The sequence below is a fragment of the Adelges cooleyi genome, unplaced genomic scaffold, assembly GCF_023614345.1.
Source record: "Adelges cooleyi isolate 19-005CV unplaced genomic scaffold, UGA_ACOO_1.1 ACOO_flye_CR_arks_rails_tigmint_CR_PRNA_9, whole genome shotgun sequence".
Classification (NCBI taxonomy): Eukaryota; Metazoa; Arthropoda; class Insecta; order Hemiptera; family Adelgidae; genus Adelges; species Adelges cooleyi.
The window spans coordinates 16,007,420-16,032,046 of NW_026096579.1; the positions used below are offsets into that span (position 1 = coordinate 16,007,420).

Consider the following 24,627-nt stretch of genomic DNA (forward strand, 5'->3'; position numbering starts at 1 on the left):
ATGTATTTCTATTAGTATAGGCGCCATTTGATAGATGGCACTGTGCCTTTTTATATTAAAAATCAGTCGGCCGAGAGTACTTTGAACGTCATAGGAACTAATATTGCAATATCAATTTAATAATTATTAAAAACGTACTTAGTTCTCTGGTTAATTTTCTTAATACTTGACTATAAACGACTATATTCCGTAAGTGTACTAGACGATTGTTAAAATCAACGATAACATTCTTAAATACATTTGTCAATAGATAAAACTAAAACTTAAGTAAAAAAAAAAACTTCAACGACGTAATATATTATTATTATACATACACAGTGGTAAATGATAATTTAAAAAACACTGAAATCAATTGTTTGTCTAGTACCCATTTTTCTGTTTTAACCTAAGTGTTTATAGAACTGGGTTGTATGAAATTTACTGTTTTAGCAAAAAGTAAAACCATGTTACATGCCCATTAAAATGTTGTAATGTATATTCGCCTTATTCGTTTTCTACTTTATCTTTCTTAATGTTAATATTAATATCCTTAATCTTCGTATACACACTTCCATATCATATTACATTGACTATCAACACCCGCACCTTCCTCCTTGTGATGCTAGCTTAAAAACTTTTACTTATTTTTCTTTGGTCTATTTTGTCCTTAGACATTTAATAAAATTAATATCATAGACTATAAAAGTAGTCATAACAGTACAAAATGGAAAATGGAAATACCCACTGACTGCTCTAGATGGTCTCTATAATTCGACCATTAATAAATTAATATTGTTTTACAAGAAAAAAATCTTTTTTAAACTAAAAATGAACAAAACAAATATTTAACTATAAAATTTGTTACTCGCAGTCAGACTTATTTATCGTAAAATGTGCCAATAATAACGAACAATAATAACAATCTACGAACGTTTTAAAATAAAAACAATAATCACAAATCTCGCGAAGAACGAGTTGATAAATGGTGAAATATTTGTCTACAAATTACTAACGGATGTACGATGTACACATTACATAATTTTTTAGTAAGCTATAGCCTATACGTATTAGAAAAAAATATTACCACAGTAGTTCAAAATGTTTACTTCGGGAACAGGTTGCGATGAAAAAACCTAAAAAATAATTGAAGCCTTTTTAGATTAGGGTACTAAGTAAGAAAAAATGTCCTGCAAATCTGGAGACAAATGTTGAACAATTTGATGTTATAGTTTAATATTTGTAGGTCATTTATTTTACAAACAAAAACAATACAGTTTAGAGTGCTATTAATTTGAAGTTTGAATAAACAGCGGTTTTAAGGATTTTACATTAGAACATTAACTGTACCCATTAACTGTAAAAATTGAATCGCACACCTAATATCTTCCACCATCACTATTGGCGTATTTTATGGCCGTACATTCATAGTGACGTATTCAATGCATATTATAATGTGTTTATGTAAGCACTTATTCAATTTACAGCCCATATTCAAACCTTGATTTTTAAAATAGGTAGGTACCAATAAAAAAAAAATGAAATAAAACTTGAAATGCATTATCTAACGAGATAATAGCGTAAACTGTATGAAGTATCGCACGAATAATCAGCGCTTTAAATATTATAATATTTGTAAATTGTTTTAACTTAGGTTCATAGTTCAAGGATGAAATGAATAGGTACTCTCGTTCAATTGCGTCATTTATAACATTATCGTATGAACAAATTAAAACTAAACGAAATAATGCAAAAAAAAAAGGAGCAGTGTTATATTTTTATTTACATACAATTGCCTTAATAAATAAAATCAATAATTATTTTCAACAAATAATCAAACGACATTTTGTCGAATCTCATTTCTTTTTTTTTTTACACTAAACAAAAAAAATGCATAACTAAATAACGTTAAGATGTTCTCTTTTAGTCGTGTAGGCTTAACAAAAAAAAAAAAACTTAAAAATTAGTTAAATAAAAATAATAATAATATTGTACAACGTAATAATAATAATATTATGAATCGGAGTACAATTAAGTAAAACAATTAACAATATCATTTGATTTCGTATTTTATTTTGTTTTTTAATTCTTATACATATTCGATGGGATTACGGTAGTTTAGGTACAACTGTATACAATATCTAGACATTTTTAATTTAACAGACAATGCCTATTCAGTCGTGTACTGGTTTTGCTCCTCATTCTTGGGACATCATACTGTATTGTGCTAACTATATTTTACAGCTGTGTTAAAAATTACATTATAAGTTTAAGCTCAATATGTGGAACACGGCAATATACCTACAATAAATTAAAAACCAACATAGAAAATGATGTTGAGCTACACATGATTGGCGTAAAACATATTTTTGTATTAACTATAAATACATTTGAATGTGAAATTGGTCAAATCGCTTTTGATCAATGCCGAACATATGTTAATTTTTGGAAGAATTATATTCCTATTTAAAGGTTGTATGACGTGAGTGATTCCGTTTGAAATTTGTATAGTATATTTGCTCAGTTAGTAATTAACTTTATAGTAATTACCATTATTACAATAAATTATCATCGTTATTAAAATAATAACTTTTAATTTTATTCCTATAAAGGCGAGCAACTCCCGATGGAGTATGACGAATCAATAGGCGTTTGTATTTGCAATTGTTTAGGGTTTTCATTAACTACCGTTTCCTCTCTTTTCTTGTCGATTTTTCTTTGTTTGGCCCGACGGTTTTGAAACCATATCTTCACCTACAAAAAAAAAAACCATAACTGATTACATTATGCTCATTATATACAAAATAAACACTGTAGTATATGAAAAAAAAACACGTTACATATTTTTTTTATGACTCCTCAAAATGTTAAGCTTTGATGTGGAGCTGGTATTGTTTTTACAATGAAATATTCTTTAGTAATAATACTAACGATAATCGTGGACAAATAAAAAAAAATACACCCCCTTTCCCCTTGAAAATACCCCGATAGCTTAAGGTCTGAAAATTAGGTTATATTGGGACATACAAAATTTTCTCAAAAATCTTTAGACGAACTTTTTTTTTATTAAGAAAAAAACCAAAAGGTGTTGTACAGTGCGTTAAGTGTTAGAGTTATACAACAATGCATTACAAAATCTGCAGTCCAATGCAGTATTTTTGTAGCGTCCAATAGATTGATTTTAAGTAAGGTATTATAGGCGTTAAGTTATGTTAACAGCTTAAACTATAATTTTACAAATGCAAAAATATAAAAATAAAAAATATTAGTCTTATGCTATTAAGTTTTGACAATATGTCTATTACGGACTATTTGAAAACAGATAGCTCACTCGGCTTATAAACAAAAAAACCATGACGTCACATGACTGAAAATGAAATCAGTAATGTCATAACAATATCAGAGATTAGATCAAAATAAGTTATTAAATCTGTCATGATATAGTCAGTTATCATTTAAACTGTAAGATTCATAAGGAGTTTATACAATTATATTGTAAAATAATTGCACAATAATTTATACTAATTCGTGGGGCTACACTGATATCTTCGCGACTGATTGATAGTCTTTTTTAAAATGTCAATTTTTTCGGCGGAGTGAGCTATCTGTTTTCATTAAGTAGTTAGGAATTTATTACCAATATTTATCGAATTTGAATATTATTTCTAAGTAATTAATTATAAGCTAATTATAATGTAGTGAATTTTAGATAAGGTATGAACGATGCCCGATGGTAATATTGGCATTTAACCTTAGTAATTGAACAATTTGTTGTCTAAATTTTTATGAAGTCGAAGTAAAAGATCAATAAATCCTTAACATCAATATAATTGAAATAATTTTTATTACGGTTTACTTCTTACATTTATAATCACACCTTGACTCTTTTAACAAAGCCATTTTAATCACATAGTTACATACACTATATTATGTTTTACTTAGAAACCGTATTTTGATTTTTGACCGACGTGTACGGTAGTTTTAGTCATCTAAGGGTTAGTTTGTTTTAAAAAATTTAAGTATAATTAAATAATCTATAAGAGTAGAAAGTATTGATGTGTATAAATGTATTGATTGTACACATATATACTTTGTTAATTGAATCAATTAAAACATTTATGACATAAAAGTACACTTACTTGTCGTTCAGACAAACTCAGCATTTTGGATAGCTCGGTTTTCCTTGTAATAGTAATGTACCGGTTGAAATGAAACTCTTTTTCTAGCTCCAAACGCTGCAAGTCGGTGTACACGACCCTGTACTTGTCCTTAGTCCGTGTTCGGCCTGCATTAAAAAACAAATACATTTGGTTAAATGCACGACTAGTAATGATTATTAGAAGATATTTATTACCACTTTTGATATCGATTCGTTTATCGGCTACTCAAATAATATTATAAGACAAAGGTGATAAATTAGTGCTACAATTTCCATGTCGCGAGGTGTGTTAAGTACTATATGACATTTTTATTGTCTACGGATGGTTAATTCAAACATCAACTCAATAAATAAACGTTACACATTTAATTAATCGTCAGATCTTCTGAGATTTTTAAGACGCTTTTCATAAAATCAACATAAAAAAAAAATCTTTTAATAAAAGGAGACTATAATGATAATATTTTGGAGTGATTAATAACCCTAACTCTATGAATGAACAATATTAAAATTAATTTTTTTTTATTATAATAGAAAAAATGGCGGTCAATATTTAATCGATAGTTATTTTTTTTAAACATTGAATACAATAATAATATGTAATTGTTGAGCCATTATATTATCTAATAAAGGCTATTATAAAAGAAAAAAATGAACTACGATTGAAAACAATTATTATAGTTTTTAGCTTAGTTACAAGTTGTTAATTTTTGCAATTAACCTATGAAGGTAAAAGTAAGGGTTTAACATTTTTGAAGAAATAGGTACCTTAGTATTTGGTAAGCAGACTTATAATATTACAAAACAAAATACTTCATACGATTCAATGTATATGTGTATAAATCGATTTTGTAATAAAATAAATGTTTCATAATACTTTTATGAAAAGACATGGATTTATGGATTTCTGTAGCTTTCCAGGTCTTGTCATCAATTTATTTATCTGTTATTAAAATATTACATACTTTTTTTATAAATAAATTATTTGTAGGTGTAATTTTATCTTAATCAAGCATTGTACTATTGTTAATTATAAAATGTCTAAATAATCCTAATTCCCTAACATAATAAAAAAGAACCCGTTCCCATAAATAGCGATAATCAGGAATAAGTAACATTGTTGTTGTATAAGGACTTATTTCAAAAAGTTGTTATAATTAATGTAGTGGTACATAGTAAAAGTGCTTGTTTTTGTTGTTGTTATTGAGTTTGGAGTAACTAGTAGAATTGAAATCGAAACCAACTTGATATAATATTATTGAGTTTTAAAGTGTTAATCAAAATATATAAGTATTAAATCTTAAATACCTTTTTTATAAGTCACAAAGAAGTGCATAATATAATGATTTTAATCCCTCTATTAAATCGTAATTAAAATAATATATAATTTATATTCAACGTCGTAGTTCATATTTTACAACATTTATTAGACCGTATTATAGTAATACGAAGAACTGGTGGGTTAATTAAATATAATTTAACAAAACATAATTACAATAATAAAATAGGTACTTTTAAATTTTATTTTCTAAGAGAGCGAACGAACTAACACTAAAATATTATTTCAGGACAATTATTGACTCCACAATACATAATGATAATTACTAAAAAAAACCCAACATACACATATAGAAGTCAGAACATATACCTACAATGTTTAAATAATATTTGGGTCGTTCATTGTAGAAGTGGTGTAACTCAACGACGTTAAAAATATACATATTTTTGCTTAATGGTATCACATTTTAGTAAAAAAAGCTCGTTATTTCAAAATTCAATTATAAAGAGATAATTCACTTTTACAAAGACCGACCTCGAAGTACTTATCTAATATAATTATATTCAACGACATTTTTCGCGTTATTCGAGTAAGCGATTATTATTATTTCTAGTTTTATTGAAAAACAATGTATTACCCATATGTATTTCCCAAGTACACTATAATATGCACACTTATTATTGATAGCGTTTCTGTTATCTTATTCCGTCCTCGTACACACCATGCACTTGCACGTTTTCCTATGTCATACCTACTGTTTAACTTGGATGTTTTCTAAGTGTGTGTGTGTGTGTGTATGTATGCGCGCGCGTATAGGATAAGGTTGCCGTGTATAATCCAAAAGCGTTATCTTATATTATACCGCTTGAGTTTTTTTCTTATTATTTTTTTTCTCCTCAAATAAGCCGCCAAACCTCTCGAGATAATTCACGCCGGCTCTGACACACTAGAACGCCGCCTGAGACCCGGTTTACACTGCTGTAGTCGGTACAGCTACTGCACACCTACCTATACTGTGATGATGACAATATTTATTATTAAGATATTAATGAGAGAATAACCGCAATTAACAGGTAACCGGCCAAGAGTCGTTGTAGTCGTTTGATAGCTGTTAAAAAAACACAAAAACGAAATGTCGAAATTTTCTTACAAAAACAATAATTATTCAACCGTGTCCGTGACACAGAAAACTCGAAGTGCTCATAATGTACTAAGACCACACCGGCCGGGCCTACCTATCTCTGCGGTGGTTGTGTGCACCGAGTAGGCAACACCGGCTATATAGGAACGCCATCGATTGGCCAGATACCAATATGGCAGCCATGTATTTTTGTGAGTGCATATATACCTATGTGTGTGTGTGAACAGGTGAATGTTGCACTGTAGAGGTAGGTACATAATATACGCCCCGTACACACGAGTTCGTGATGTTTCCCCTTGTAAACGTGCTTGTGTGAGTGTTTTTTTTTTTTTTAATAACATGTTTCAACAGCTGTCACGCGGGAAAAAAAGCTGCGAGCCGTCGACAAAAATTAAAAAAAAAGGAAGTTAAAAAAAAACATATATACTCTGATGTAGTGAGAGTTGATAGGGAAGATATTGTGTTTTTAGAGGAACCGTCGGTGACGACGAATGGAACTTAACGACTCTCTGGGGATAGGTTGTCGGCCCTCCTTCCCCTCTCCCTTCCGCGACAAACGTGTTAATCTGCTTTACAGGACAATCACAGGACAAAATGGGCAGAGATGTATGTCCAGAGAATAATAAATCAAACAAACGACGAGCAGCTCGGCGAGCAAAAAAAAAAACGCACAGAAAAAACGTTATTAATAATAATATTGTACGAGTCAACCGCTGCAGTGATCGCATGGATGCTCATATTATAATATTACTATTTACTATTGTATTTTCCTATAGAAAATAATTTTTAAAAAATCGTAGACCGCAAAAAAAAAAAAAAAAACGTTTTAGCCGAAGTATGTAAAATAATATTATGTAGGTAGAAAAGAGATAATGTTTTACCGTGAAACGTATATACTCTCACGCGTCATTTAAAATCCCATAGATAAAACTGGTAAACACGGTGCAGCTTACATTTTAGGTTAACCTTTTATTTTTATTCTTCCAGAAAAAATATACTTATCGTGTTGTGGTATGGATACACTATTTAATAACAAACAAAGATTTTTAACCTGAATTTTTATGATGATTTTTAAATTAAAAAATAATTAATATCAAAATACCAGCTAACAGATAATTAGAGATGATCTCTGTTTTTTAAGAAAAATCCGCGCACCAAAGTGTTTACAACAGTTAAATCAGTCATACAGTATTTACCATCCAGTACAATAAAACGATTACATTGAATAACATTTTTATTGCGATAACGTTGTGGGCCAACAATATATTATGTACCTAGTGATAGAAATTATATCAATAATCATATTCTATAGCCTGTTGCTTTTAATTTATAGTATACATCATATAATATACCTAGATGTATTGACCATATTCCACGTGCATTATTATTTATATCTGAATGCAATCTAAAACCAATGCAATTGATTTGATTTACAGAAGATGAAATTGTTTTAATTATCATTTAAAAGCTACCGACTTTTATCTTATTATATGTAATACTACTTTTTATAGTAAGTATATGACTTTTATTTTATTGTTTGACAAAAGCAAATTTAAATGAGTTTTTGTGTTTTTACATTAGTTTTTATAGAATATTGCGCCATAGCTCCAGTTTGCTTTTTGATTTCAACTATGATTTTGTGTGCGTTTGGATATGCCTACGTTTACTTGCCGACAAGAATAGAGTTTTTGTTTTAACAAGATAGCGTTAAAATGATTAATATATTTAAATTTCGGGACTAGGCATTAGAATGATGTTTGTTAGCAATGTAAGAACAACACTGTTGTGGAAATTATAAGAAGCCGTTTTATGTAACGTTTGTTACGAACATTAACAAATATCTTAACATTATACCTACTACAAAAATGATTAGTGACTTGCTTCGAGCAAGGTTATACGCGCATGAAGTGTGCTAAGTGTAAAGACGATGAAGGTTATAGAGATGAATAAATAATTAAATATTACGTCGGCTTACTTCAAAGGATTTTGCTTGCACTTGTTACTCATGAGAGTATTGGAACTTCAAAATCAGTACAATAGCCAGAAACTTACTTTAGGCAAGGGGGACTGAATATTATTCCTCACAACAATACTCTCTCTAGAATTACATTTTTGAATCACTATTTTTATTGGAAATTCACCAATTTATGCTTATCACTATGTATTATTCAAATTATAAAATATAACGGTTTTAAGCAAAATATTTGATTATAGTTATTTGCGAAAGTAATTTAATAGATAACTACAATTACTAATTTATACTGTGGTTAACAAAGCTCGTCTCGCAGTTCAAGAAGTAATAGTTACTTATTTCATAAAAGAGGTTTAGTTGAATAGCGTAGAAATTAATCTGTAAACTATTCATTAAACATTATACATATATACTGTATGCAATCATACAATATATCATCAAACAATATAATTACTATGTAGATCTCAGAGCCGAGATAAAATAGTTAACCAATTATAATTGAAGGGCTGCTATGAACAACGATACTTCCAAAAGTTCAGTATTGCAATTCAAAGTTTCAGAACTTTACTTGCTTTGTCGTCATAGGTATTTTTAAAACTTAAGCTAGCTGGAATCGCGATAGTTTTTTCAGAACTCGACCCCAAGAAGGCGAGGCTAGCTCATTTTTAAGAAAAATTTACTATGATCGTTTACCCGTAGATCTTCGATAATTATTACAACAAGTTATAAAGCCGCTAACTACATTTTTTTTTACTCTCTTAGTGTTATACTGTTATTGTGCGGTTACTTAGCAACGTTTACAAACTGTTCTCCTAAGGATTAAGACATTACTCGTTGAATTGAATTGTTAAGCATGTGGAGTACAAAAAAAACCAACCGATAACACCTCGTCGTGTTACATAACTAGAAAAAGTGTTGCTTTCGTTTTAAAGGAAATCAGCATTGGATTGCGTTCAATCTATACGTAGACTTCAAGTAACCAAAGGCGACACAAGGAAGTTGTTATACGATTGGAGATTGTCAATAGGTAATATATAACTCAGGGTCTTACAGTGATGGTATGATGGTATATTATGTTAATCGAACAGTTTTGTCTGTCGAATCACACCAAAATCGGGTAAGTTCAAAAAGACATGTGGTGGGTACAACAACGCATCATCCTACGGTTTTATAATTTATTGATAATTTTATTTATTTAAACCACTAGGTAACGTTTAATACTTATTATTTTTATTAGTGTTCGTACCGGTTTCGGCAGTCTGGATGTCTGTGAAACGAATTTTATTGCTTTGGTTTGAACGCTATTAAAAACGCTAAGAAAATCCTTCCGCCGTGTGGCACCGCTCATGACTATTATGGGGCGGCAAAAAAAAAACCTACAACATTATCTTTAATTTTATAGGTATAAATATTTTCCACTCTTGAGGTCGTAACTATATTTTGATAGCTGCTCAGGTAAACCTTCTGATGGTTTTAAGTTCAATTTTTTTTTTATGCTCACGATCCTCAGTCGAATAGAGACGTCATCGCCGCCACAAAAGGTTTTAAAGCAGAAAAGAAATGATATGTTTTTATTCTCCTTGTCATATCAAACCGTTCTGTGTCTTCGAAATAAATATATAATAAAGTATAAAGAACCCATTAAAAAAATAACATGATGGGCGATAAATGCGAGTTATAATGTCGGAGAGAGACCAATTATTATTTACCAAATGACATTGACTGTTGACCTTGAAGTCGATATTAACGCTTTAACATAAAAACCATTATAATATCATGCTAAAAGCGGGAAAGAGTTCATCAAATTATAAATAGTTGTGTGATCAACGGATGACTAAAATACCATAATTTTAATTGGTATCGCCGATTTTTTTTTAACATGAATTATGTAATACTTGTATGGTATATACCTTTATAGAGCTGTGTAACGTTATTTTAATTACAACTTTCAAGTATATGACCATCAATTTTGTATTTAGTCTTTTGAAAGCATTGTCATACCTATTGAACCTAATAAAAAACCGAAAGTTAAATGTCAGTTACAATGAAATGTTGTAATATTAATCTTAAAAAGTTAAAACAATCTTAAAAATGACTAAATTACTTAAATTTACTATCTATAAGATACATTTGTATGATATGAAAACAATATGTAACATAGTAAAAATGTATCTCTAGGCTTATTAAAGTTGTTAACTCCATGAACAGGCACTTTACAGCAGACCTCCCAGGACTTAAGATTCTCTTTTCGACCTTCTAATCAATTATTGTAAATAAATTGGCTGAAGTACATACACCTACTCCATAATATTGAATACAATGAAGTACAATAAAATTACCAATAACGTTTTATTATGTAATAGTAAACATAATACCATGATGATACATGATCAAAAGTATTAATTACAAATGTATATGTCGTTACATGACGTTCATAAGAAGTTATCATTTTGAATCAAACTAAACGCTACAGTTGACACTTTTGCTTGTTTACTCATAGATTACCTAGTTGTTAAACAATTAATTTATTTGATGGAAATCTTAGAAAATATTATTTTAAAGTCTATTTGGAATTTATTTTTTTAATTCGCATTCTACCGGTCTAAAATTATATACATATTATTCATAATAGATTGTTAAATTGATTATTAGTTATAGAATATAATAGCTGATGGTACATATATTTTTTTCTATTGTATTAGCAACAAGTAAGAAATCAAGATCTCGCCGTACATCAGTAGGTACATCCAAGCTTTGCTTTTAATGTCTAACATTGTAGTATTACTTGAGTACTTTTAACATTCAACTTGTAGAAGGTAGAAAATACTATTATTATTAGAAAGCCTGGTAATTCTTAAAGTTACACCAATTTTTTAGATGTTGCATGAAAAGTTATAAAATAATTAATCAAATAAATGACTATTACTATAATTGTTCACTATAATTGTTAATTTTATTTAGGGTCGATAAAATCGAAAAAGAAGAAAGACTATATAATAAATTCATAAATCAGTTGGGTGTTACATTTAAGCATATTGTTATTTTACTTTTTGAAAACATTGTTATTCAATAATAGTAAACACGTAATAGGAGGTTAAATTATAAAAACCAAATTTGAAATGATATTATTCTATTACATACATCACACCCCAAGCCTTTAACCTTTAAATTATTATAAAATATTTTTGTTTTTTTGAGAGTGCTATCAACTTTTGGAAACTTAAGTTGGAATTAACTTTCTAAATTAAGAATAATCTGCTAGAAATATTAACTGACCGATAACTAGATTTAGGCAATTACTATTAAAGTTATTGAATTCTACAATTTTGAATGGATTGTGGGAATGCGGTGGAGTAATGCGCACAGATAAAAAGAATACTACACTCCACCCTTCCTCCCGTCCTAACTTTTAAACGTTGGTGACTTAAAAAATAATTATCCAAAACTAACAAAATCGAGCAGTCAGCATTTTCAGTAAATAACCAGAAAGAAATTAAGAGAAAATATGACCATCTCCCTGTAGATTTCTACAGCACCTCCTATACTCGTTCACAATATTACTGTGGACTATTGATTTGTTGTTTATCCGAAACGTTTATAGAGGAGAGCTAGTGGTATTACAACATTTAAAGTTCTACGTCTTCCGTTTTGGCGGTAAAAGTTTTTCCTTCCATACTTGCTTGCTCCGTCGGTACAACTACTTAAAACCCATATACACTGTAGTTTGTGTGCACAAATTAACAGCTAACGTTCGGTGGATCCCTGTGTGTCTGTTTATCGCTTTGGTCGTGTGATGATAGCTGCAGTTGTCATTGTTGTATTGTGTGGTCATCCCCCGAGTCATTAAACACAACAACGCAACGGGCTGATCTTGGCCAGATCTTAGACGGGGTCGGTCGGTCGGTAGTATAATAGTAAGGCTTGACCTGAGGCGTTTTGGATTTCTACATTATATATATATATATATATATATATATATATATATATATTGTTAACGTGGAATCGGCGGCGACAGTGGTGTCGTAAAAACGCATGTTGCACGACATCCGCCGTCTTACCGACCATCTAAGTATAAAGACATTAAAAAAAAACAAGCGTTCGTTTATTGCCGCGCGTCTTAAGGTAGCTCGTACATGTGTGCCACGTCATAATGTTAATAGTAAATAATAATAATAATAATATGTACGAGCATATACACCCAAAGCCCCCCCCCCCCGCTTTCCTAACTTAAAAAAAATACATTATATAACAATTATTATGTGGTCATTCAGCATCCGAATAATGTACACACGAGTCCGCTAAAGAACAAACTATAAATACGCTGATTTATTAAAGCTGATATCTATTTTATCTTATCCAAATATTTAATATATATATAAACTATTTTAAATACTGGCAATCTATATTAAATACAATAATTGCTCAAATACTTCACACAAGACTGCTTCAGTATAATACATTTTAAAAATAAATAACAAATTTAAATTTAAAAAAAAATCTCTAACCAATTAAAGTTTTTGAAAAATCCCTTTTCTTTCTGCAAAAAATTATCTATTACTAATACTTAACCGCTGTCTGATGATTTTGAGGTTGTCAAAAATTGTAATTATAGTATTTAAAATATGTCCTTAACTTGAGTCTAGACATTTAAAAAGGACAAATAAAACAAATTAACAAAAGTCAGCTTATAGTAATTGCATCTTTATTGCAAAATTTCCGAGATTTCACATATTGGCAAATATCATTAGATTAACTAAATGTGAACACACCACGATAGTTCTGTTAAAAAACAAAGTAGTTTTTTTATTTGATCGTTAAAAAAAAATTTAGATTCAGATAGTGTGCGTGATCTTTTCAGTGAACACCGTCTTTAGTAGTTTCTTAAACCGAATGCGACCAAATTATTGCCGCCTTTATCAAAGTATAAAATATTTATGTGTTTAATACCCGGTATATAGTACCGGTAGTGGTTAGAGCATATAGTATAGTGTTTTCTTACAGAATTATATTATATTACCTATATATGTAGTAACAACATAGTCGATTAGAGCGATGAACGCGTGTGAACCGAACTCGATTGCTATTAGGCACACTAAACCGCACAATAAATCCGAATCGTGAAAAAAAACGCCGGCAATCATAAACACTAAACTTGTACATAAATTCGGAATTCGAGTTCGTTAATGACGAACCCATTTATTGGCCGGTACGAGTTTGTAACGTTGAAAAATGGCTGGGAACACAATTTTTGGAAACCAACTGCAGCTGTTCCCATCTAAGATCATGACGTATATATAACCGATCATATTTTCTTTAAGGAAAACCTCATCACACATAATATAGTTTGTATCCAGGACCAGATTTTCAATATGGCTTAGCCGTATAAATATAGCCATTAGTAGTAGGATGTCAGGCCTAGCTAAATAGAATAATTATTATCCTCCTCAAAACCCAATACCCATAGCCTTTATGGTACTTTTATTATTTACAATACTTATTACTTACATTCAACTTATCAAACAAAACCAACCGTCGAAAACCTAACAGTTCAATAGAAAATATTGGAAAAAGATCAATAATTCCTGTCTCATGAATGTTCGAAAAATACAGCAAACAAAAATAGTAGCAACGTATCCCTGAAGATGGAAACAACAGATTTCACCAATATCAAAATTGAAAATAAACAAACATTTGAATAGTAATCAACTAGTTCACGCAAGATTCAACTGTTACTAGTTATCAAGTTTAAATACAATATCTAAAAATACTACATGGTTATCAAAGTTTGTCAAAACAATATTCTAATGTCAATTAATGTTAACGAAAGTTAAGCAAAATAATTCAAATTTAGATTTAAAGCTTAAAAATAATATATGGGTAATTTGCCATAACTAAAGGTATTACCTATAACAGGTCCAATGCAAAGCTGAGGTGAAGCTTTCAGAGAATATGTTGTCCATCTGTTTCCAAGACTCGATACAAATTTAACCAGATTTTTATAAAAAAAAAATAGATTTATCAATTATTAATCAATGTATAATAATTCTAAAATGAAAAACAAAAATACAAAAACATAAACATGTAGCAATTTTTTTTTTTATAATTATTTTGAGTTAAATCATCAGGGAAAAAAATTACCATGTTAATATTTTGAGAAAAATAATTTAATAAACCTTTTTTTTTGTTCACGAGGGGAGGTATACTTAAGATATGGTCCTATTACCAAATCATCTTACCAAACATTGCCAACTACCGTACCAAATCCCAAAGGGTACCAATTAGGTCGAGAAGAAGGATGGAGTGCCTTTTATTTTAGCCCAATCAAGTACCTTATAGGTATACGATTTCAGAGCAACAACCAGATAAAATAATGATACATGCAACTTTTTGTTTACCAAAAGATTGTGCAAAATTTCTCTCGTCAAAAAATCATTGTCCCGGATTATTTGTTTGTTATTGTTTCTTTTTTACACAACTTAAACAGTTAAATATCCCTTATAATATTAACTCTTAAAAATTAAAATAGACTACAGTAATAATTACTAATTATTGTTGTAGTAAGTAAGTGTAAAAATAAAAAAAGTACATCAACTAAGACCATTTCACACCAGCGGCATAAAGTTGTAATTTTTTTGTCAAGGTAAAGACCGAACAAAGAAAACTGTCGTATTATTGTTTCTGCATTCGGACATTTACATACATGTAACGACCGTGTACATACGCGTGTAATGTCGCCGTTACAAATGTAAAGCAATAGTAAACGGCCTATTATAATGCGAATATGCGAATCGTCGTAAAAACGACGTCGCCCGCTTGGATAGCAATAATAATAATAACAATAATAACAACAATAATAATAATAATAATAATAATAGTGTACAACGACAATACGCGCGATGTAAGTGTTCGCGATTTTTGTCGGGTGTTTTTTTTTTTTGGCTCCCCCCTACCCCCTCCCTTTGCGGAGGAGCACAGAGTGGCCCATTACAGAGTTTGTGTCCTGAGTCCGTTTTGTGTGAGCGGAATTTGATGATTGCCGCGCTCCGAGTCGTTACGGCCGGAGGGGAGGGTGCGCGGGGATTAATTGGAGGACCGCCGGAATGGGCCGCTTGGGAGCCATTGGCCGCCGTCTATGAAACCGGAAACACCGAAGCAGCAAACGTTCAGCGGTCCCGGAGCAAGGACGCGGGACGGGAAAGCGTTTGCTTCCCCCTACGCATCCCCCGTCCCGTCAACAGCGCCGATTTATTCACAGTTAATTCACCGTTAACGCCATAACGTCGACAACAACAACGACGTGCCGAATCCGAATGTCAAAAAACCAATTTGCGTATATTTTCTTCACTCGCGCGGTTATTATTGTTATATTTTTGGACAACAAATTTTTGGGGAAAAAATCTTTTTCCAAACACTATATAACGTGACCTTATTATAATAATATACCTAATGGCTAATACCTATCTATAGCTCGTTAAAACAATAGAATACCAAAATACAATTGTATTATTTCCCAAAACATAGGAGATTAGGCTCAGTGAAGATAAATGAATAACCATATTAATTGTAATTTTGATTATTGAAAATGTGTAAGTATGAAAATGTGTCTTCATTTGACGTACTCGTATTAAGGTGAACGAAAAACCCTATTTATTAAGGGGCAAAAGTTAGGCAATATTTAAGAAAAATGTATCTACTAACTAATTTTAATGTAAAAAAAATATTAAGTTTTTTTTAGCTATAAAACTTTTAAAGATATTTTTCTCCGAGTTATAGCGAAAGTTTGATAAAAAAATTACTTTCGTAGAAGTCATTTTCGGCCGTATCTTTCTATTGGACGGAATTCGATTATTATTTTTTTTTTATGTGAAGCTTACTATTTTTTCTATGGGGGCTAAAACACCGATTTTTGATTTGGCTATCAGAAAATTAGTTAGATTTATTAGATAATACCATAAAGAAGTAAAAATATAAACGCTTATACTACAATTTTGAAAACAGAATCATAAAATCGGCTTTTTGGCTACCCTAGAGAAGATGTTATACTTTATAACAAAAAAAATTATAATCGGTTCAGTAGACAGAAGATGACTGAAAATGTTGCGATTTCTGTTTCCCATAACATAAGTGCCCACTGTACACACAATGAGTTACCTAAATATTAATATGATTCTTAAAAAGTATTTTAAATAGTGAAATGCCCCTTAATTAATGGTAAAAACTAAAAATCACTATAAACCAAATATTTTCAATGTTTACGGAGATTTATAAATTTATGACTACGTTTTTTTCATATTTACCTTTGATACATTATTTTAGGTATAAGAAAATGCTCATGCGATCCAGTTTCAATAGTTGGGTCACTTATGTAAAAACACAAATCCCCCCACACCCTAGGATTAAGAGTAATAAATGTAGGCTATATATATATAAATTATAATTTTCTAAATCATAACCAAATGAAAAGCATAATGCTCGATTTAGAAAGATATTCGTTAAATGTTGTGAAATTTAGTTTAACATAAAAAACAAGTTTCCTAAATCCAGTATAATTGACCAGTCAATGGGTTGTGCTAAAAAATGAACTAAATATCGCCTTTTTTCTGTCCTGTTTCAAAAAGCAACTTTACACATTATTTTAATTTAAAGCTACAGTTCGTATGAGTCAACCAAAGGCCGAAATGGACCAAAGACTAATCAACTATTATGGAAACATCATTTGGTGATTACGACTAAAAGTGGACTTGCGACTTTTTAGAATTACTGATGAAATATACTTATTAATACGGTAAAAAAGGTTTTCGCTAATATTTTTTAGAATATTAATAATTATTTTTAATGCTACCAGTGTTCAGGTTCATCATTTCCTCAACCTAAATATATAAAATATATGTTTAATTCGGTCTGTAGATGGTGTTAAAACAAAAACACATATTATCAAATCGATATAGTAGCAATTTTACGAGGGTAGGTATTAGGTAAAGTGTCTATAAACTTTTGAAATGGTTCTGTAATATTTTGTAAACAAAAATCGACTTTTTTATACTTTTTTTCTAGTTGTAACCTTACACGATTTCAAAAAAACTTCCAACGTAGTGCCTTACAACATAGAATATTTGTTTTCGATTTGATAATTTACTTTGAGTGTGTTCACTTTTGGTCTATTCAAAAGACTTTTAAAACAAATATGTGCAATCACGTTGATCTACAAAAACAGTATAGCTTTTTAGCATACATATTAATCACACCAAATGTAAATTAAAAACAGGGCCGACGGAAGGGGGTATTAAACTAGGCAGCTGCCTTGAGCCCGCTGTACCGAGGCTTCTGACCTTTGTAAAATAAGAAATTTAAAAATTATACATCTCCTATACAATGTACAATTATATTAGCGATCGCCTTGAAAATAAATGATGTTTAATTTTGAAAACAATGAACTACTTACACGGTTTTCTGATAGTGATAATCTTGTAGGAAATAAAGAAGGTATATAGGTACCATTTACACAGTTTAAGAGTGATCGCTCCAATATAATAAAACGTAGGTATATAATATTATCCTATAGTTATACTACTTGCATAGATAGTTGTTACATTTTGAAAGCCTTAGTCAATCGAATTCCATGGGTAGGCATTTTCAAAAAAGGCAATCGAAATTAATCCCTCCTAAATTTTAAAAAATGTTGGTCCGCCTAGTTTACATTTTCCATTTTGTATCAGTTAAAAAATTTGACTCTTATTTAAGGGGAAGTATTTTTTATTTTTATTATTTTTTAATGCACGATGCATAAAATTGATTAATATCTATTTTTGAGGTTGCCGAGTTCGAATTTGGTATTTGTTTTAAAATTATTAGTGTTGTTTTCTCTATAATCCAAAAATTAAAATATTTGTCGTCTAGTTAAACGAATTACTTAGAAAAATAGAATTTTAAATTGTCAATTCTCCAGGTGATATTATACCAATAAGGTGAAATACTCGCGGGTTACCTTTTTTTTTTTACCGTTTAAGTCGATAAAGCTATGAAAAGTACAAAACAAGATCAACATTAAATAACTCGCAAAACTCATAATTAGGTATATTAATTATACACATAATATAGAATGTTATATATAGACTATAGTAGAACCTAAAAGTAATTAGGAAAATTTGGGACCTCGACAGCGTTTAACCCATTCTAGGAAATTAAGAGGGGAAAAAAACTAAGTATTTATAACAATAAATACCGATCACGTTTGATAGAAAGCAAAAAAAAAAAACGGAAATCGTACCACATAAACAACCCGTCCCTTCGTTGCGTTTACACGGTGTGCGTTCGACACAGGTGAAGTCGAGGGTTAGGTTAGGTTAGCCGGTGTGTGTGTGTATCTTTATAATAATAATAATATGTAAGATGTGTGTGGCGACAAAGAATCGAGCCGCACAGATCAAACAAGTCGGTGTCTTTTGACGAATCATCGAAAACCTTTTTTCCCTTCTCTCGCGTTCTCCTTGGCCCGGATGATTTACAAGTGTTGCATAACATCATCATTATCGTGTACATACATATAATATAAGCGTTTTCTTAGGTTTTTTTTCCTTATCCCCTGTGCGGTCATCATTGTTCTGCGTACCGTGAAAAGGACAGCGGCGGCCGAGGCTTTCTCTCCTCCAGGTCAGCGCAAGCGTCAGGTATAATAATATAATATACATGTACATCAAATACTTATAATCCGAAACGATAATAATATTTATCGCGTTTGACACTTCAATAAAAGCTACATTATTATTATTGTATATGATTTTTTGGCATCGCCGCCATCGGAAAACCCTTCTGTTTTTTTTCCCGCTCTTCTCCTTCGCCGCCAAAGACATACAATAAACCCATAATATTATAATATAAGCGCTTCGATCACGCCTACAGGGAAGATTAGGGAATAATTTAATGGTAGATGTTCTCAAAAAGACACCTATATTAATAACAGTTCATCATATTAAGTAGGTTAGGTAATTGGTGTAAATTTTACGCGACTAAAATCTGGCTAGATTAATATTTTTATGCCATATGTAATATTAAACAGGAATTTGGACCGCGGAAGAGTTTATGAATTTCATTAGTCTTAAAGGTGTAAATTACAGTATAATCTATGTACGTATTGTAATTTATACATTTTATTAGCTAGACTCAACCAAATCTCCCAGTAAATCTAAGAAAAATCGAGGTTCTTATTTACATCATTTTTACGATTGTTCAGTATAAATTGTCCAGTATAATATTTATTAAATAAGAAATAATATATTGTTAATTTAATCGACGGAATAATAACACCTATTGTTTAATTATTGACATATAATATTAAATAATAGAGAACTTACAAGGATTCATTTATCAATTTCATAATAACAATTATTAAAATGATAAACATTGTATTTAAGCACCAAACACAAATTTTTTTATTGCAATTTTTGATTTTAAATAGTTTATTTACCAATTTAGCATTATTACTACCTATTCTATTGTCAAAAATTGATAAATGAAAATTATTATACCTAATTATAATATGATACCTTAATGTAAAATTTGCCAACAATCTATAAATTAAAGCCATTTAAATTATTTTTCTGATAGGAATGAAATAGTTCTAGTTAAAATGCATATTTTATTACTGATTTATACATTAAAATTGTACTAGGTTAGGTGTAGTTTATGGACACAATCTTTTTTATTATTGAAAAGTGTCGAGAATTATACAAAAATAAAATAAAATATGGTATTTATAATTTAAATTATTTTTCAACTTAATAATTATTGTGTTTTATTTGAGATCTGCCTGCGGCCTACTTAATAATAAATTTAATTAGTACAGTAAAATATGTTTTACAAAAAAGAAAAGAAAAAACGTTCACCGTACTTAATTAACGTTACGAGCAAATTTAGTAATTATTTTAATATAAGCTGTTAAGGGTACGTTATACACCCAATTTTCTAGGTAATTTTGGAGCAAAAATACTTATAACGAAACCGAAAGATGTCAATATATAGGAGACAATTTCGTATCCTTTTTTTTTTTTTGATAAACCTAATATTTTAACATTTAAAATCACATTTTTTTCCTTTTCAAATTAACTATAACATTATTTACGCGACAATTATTTTTAAAATCGTATACGGCATATGTCTCTGAAATATTGTTATCTTTCGATTTTATACCAGGTATTTTTGCTCTAAATTCACTATAGACCGTGTAAAACGCATTCTGTGTTGCTAGTTCGGATGAAACATTTTTTTAAAATCGCTGTCAATAGGATTCTGTGATAGCCCGAAAAATAAATTAACTACCAACAAATAATTCTAATTACCAGACTAATAATTACACATTACAGTTTAAGCTTTAATTTAAGATTTTGCAAAAAAATTTCCTATACCTAACTCCTTAATAAATAGAGGGTATCACGTCCTCTTATTGTACGAACATTTAAATTTATATAATTTTGATGTACTCAAAAATGAGCTACCCGCTACAGTTAGCTTATCTAGCGTTAACAAATAAATTAATCTATCTAGTAATTAATATTTGTATAGAGAAAAGTAGTATTTACCAGGTTGGGGGCGATCTTGGTACTCGATCCTTTTCATCCAACCGTACGGGCTGACACGTCCGTTTTGTCCAGGCGGCGAAGGCTGATGTTGTACAGGCGGCCAGTACTTGTAATCGGTGGCCGGTTGGTAAGCGACCACCGGCTCGTCCAAGGACGTGCCAGGGGACGAGCAGGTGGCCGTCACTGTGGCCGGATTGTAAGGCACCGAGGTGGCCGCTACCACAGGCTGATGGTGGTGAGGCTGATGGTGATGATGGTGGTAAACGACGTCCTCGTACGAGGGCCTCCTCCGATTGTACACCGGCCACGCGTAACCATCCACCGCTTGATGATGGTGCAGCGCCGACGTTACCACCGGGTCATGGTGTTGCTGCTGTTGGTGATGATGGTGCAGCTGTACTTGATGTTGCTGCTGCTGCTGCTGTTGTTGTTCTTGTTGCTGTTGTTGGAGATGGTGGTGACTGTGGTGGTGATGATGGTATTCGGCCACAGCCGCGGCAGCCGCAGCAGCCGACTGCCCGTACGGCGTCCACGTGGATCCGGCCAGTGTGGCCGATGGCTGCTGAGCTTCGGTGCTTTCATCGGCGGCCGTGCAGTGCACGACACCGTCGTGGTGATAAACCGGAGCTTGTAGTTGTCTGCATACGGTCACCGATTCGTTCATGATGACCAAGTACAACCGAACATACCGTAAAAAAATAGCACAATATTATAAATAACGGAACGACTTGTGTGACGGAAAATAACGAGAACAAAATAGAAAAAAAGCGATAATTAAAAATCGACGGCAAGCTCTCAAACTTAATATCGGTAGAACGGTATACCGATTTTGGTTTAGCAAATTATGGTGATTATTTTTGGCGACGTTGACATTTCGTCTGAACACGGTAGACCAGATGCAGTCAAGAGTGCATGTAAGTACAGTCGTAATATTATTGTTGTGTTATTAAATAAACATAATAATATTATTATTAGGCGCGGGATCGATTAAGACTGATGAGAACGTTGTGTGCGCGCTGCATGCGTAGGTATCGTTCGAGCCGTGCGGGATTCGTGTCGCGGACGTGGGGCCAACGAAACGGGCGGATTCGAGCCCCTCCCGTCGGCAGCCGTCTCGGCCAATTGCAACCCGAGTCCGTTGTGGTCGTGGTCGGAACTCCGACGGCCACTCCACGCCGTGGCGGCGGCGGCGGCGGCTGCCGTCTTTACTATTGTACTATTTATTATTATTATTATTATTAGTAGTATTATTATTGTACGGCGGCGCGGCATACACATTCAAGTCCCGTCCCAACATCAAGAAAAACTGCCGCCGCCGCTGTTTAACCCATTTATATATACCACACGAATTTCAGGTAAGGATTACGTAGGTACCCCATACAGTGGTCGTCGGTTTGGGTTTTTTTCTCAACATTTTTCCGGTAAAAGCCATATTACACGCACCATTCTTTTATTGACACGTATATACCTGAATAATGTAAGTTTTATCGCCGTATCAATGCATTACATAATATAAAATATATTTTTCTTTGCACATTCATAGTGTCACAATATTATTTTGCATAGTGTCATAATATTATGCTAGTAATTAGTATAAAGCAATTATTATTTGTACCAGAATGACTATAATCTATATTAGTGGAATTCTGTTGAGAAATTTCGTTTTTTGACACTTCAAAGTTTGAGTTAACTTTTAAAAATATTTCAAAATGTTCTTTTTAAAAAAAAAATTGATTTACTAGTTAAATTTCTTCTACAGTTAACCAATACAACGATTGAGAATAACACGCACGATTAAGACATTAAGTATATTATAAAAATATATACCTATCTACATAAAAAAAATTATTAGTGTGTTAGGCACGTACATTTTAATAACGTGCCGAGTTATTTTAGCTATAAACATTTTTATAGATGAGCGAACTAAAACTTTTTTTCTTCTTTAAGCATGTTTAGGTTATATATTGTTATAGTTGTTACATACGGAACATACAGGTTTGCATAGTATTTATACATTCTTCATAACGTGCATAAGCCAAGCTCGTGTCTGTATATACTTAGATACATGCCTATAGGATGCATCACTGTATAGCTAAACTGAACTGAAATAATATAATGTATCAAATAATAAAAATGTGTCTAAATTTGTCAGATCAGAGTGATACAAAAATAATGAAATGTTTAAATAATTATTTAAAGATCTATTATACAGTATCACCTAAGTTTACACCGCAATTAAACATAATAGACATATATTGACGTTAAATATTGTAAATGTGTTTCAGATATTCATAATAATAATAGGTACCTAGTCTACTTGCCAGTGATATAGACGTAGTATAATTATTTACTTGTACTTTTTTTTTACGTATAATAATTTTACATGTTTTATAATTGAATATTTTAATAATCTAATAATTAATATTGTTACCACACATAAATAACGTAACATGTATAAATTAATTTTGTCCAGTTTCTAGGAAATAGAGTTATGTCCAACAAAAGTTATAATTAAAGTTAAAACATTTAAATAAAATATTTCTATAAATCCATGTGTTATTAAATATGATAAAAATAAATTTTAAAAAACTTTAAAAATAAAGAAACATACTACAAAATGTAAAAAACTTATACTTACCGTAGGAGGGAAGGGGACTTTAAAAATACAGATTTCCAAAAAATACGATAAAATATGCTACTATTTATAAGACTTCAAATGCATTTTATACATTTTAAACGTTTTATTTAAAAAAAATGTCTAAACAGAAGTACAGTACAAACAATTTTTGTTTAAAAACAATATTGATCACTGTGCAATACTGAACTATGAACTAAACAAATGTCGAAGTTTTGAATTTAAATTTCGAATTCAATCTATTTTAATTACTCAAATTTTGTAGATTTGGTATTTCATTCAGTTTTGACCTTTAAAATTTTCGATAACTTGTTCACCAAATATTTTTAGTTTAGATACAACTCTACAAATTGTACCTAAAATGAGTATAAATTAGAATTGTATAGGTATGGCTAAAATAACGTTTATATGATAAAAATCTAAAGTCTGCTGTACCTACTTACCACTTCTAATTTATAGTGATCACAACAATTTATACTATACCTAAATTCCTTAAAAATTAATAAGTAAAAAAATAAAACGCGTACAATTTTGAAACATCGGTAATAATAATAAGTATAAAATTAAACGTATTACTATACATTTAACTTTATCCGAAGGTTCTGGTAGGTATTTCCTTTTTTTTTCGAAAGATAATTCCATTTACGTTAGTCACGATCAAAACAAATATACCTAATATTCGTCATACGGTCATACCATAGAAGAACTTATACCTAGTAAAATATATTATAAAATACTGTTTATTTTAATTTGGATATGAATAGTAAAAAAAATAAAAAATAAAAAAGGCACCAATCAGCTAACTAAAATATATATCTATGTTGTAAGTTATATTTATATCAGGAGTTTTATCACAATTGAATAAGTAAAATTATTTGTAATTAATTAGT

At 30.7% G+C, this 24,627-nt stretch overlaps 1 protein-coding gene across 1 annotated transcript; it reads right to left on the reverse strand.

The window, feature by feature from the left end:
• Positions 1-1,783: 1,783 nt before the first annotated feature.
• LOC126846433 (homeobox protein CDX-1-like) lies at positions 1,784-22,093 on the reverse strand. Its single transcript, XM_050585818.1, has 3 exons — positions 21,103-22,093; positions 4,116-4,261; positions 1,784-2,730 (listed from the first exon to the last, which is right to left on the reverse strand). The coding sequence occupies exons 1-3, from the start codon at positions 21,764-21,766 to the stop codon at positions 2,581-2,583; spliced, it is 960 nt and encodes a 319-aa protein (XP_050441775.1). The 5' UTR covers positions 21,767-22,093; the 3' UTR covers positions 1,784-2,580.
• Between the last annotated feature and the right edge of the window lie 2,534 nt (positions 22,094-24,627).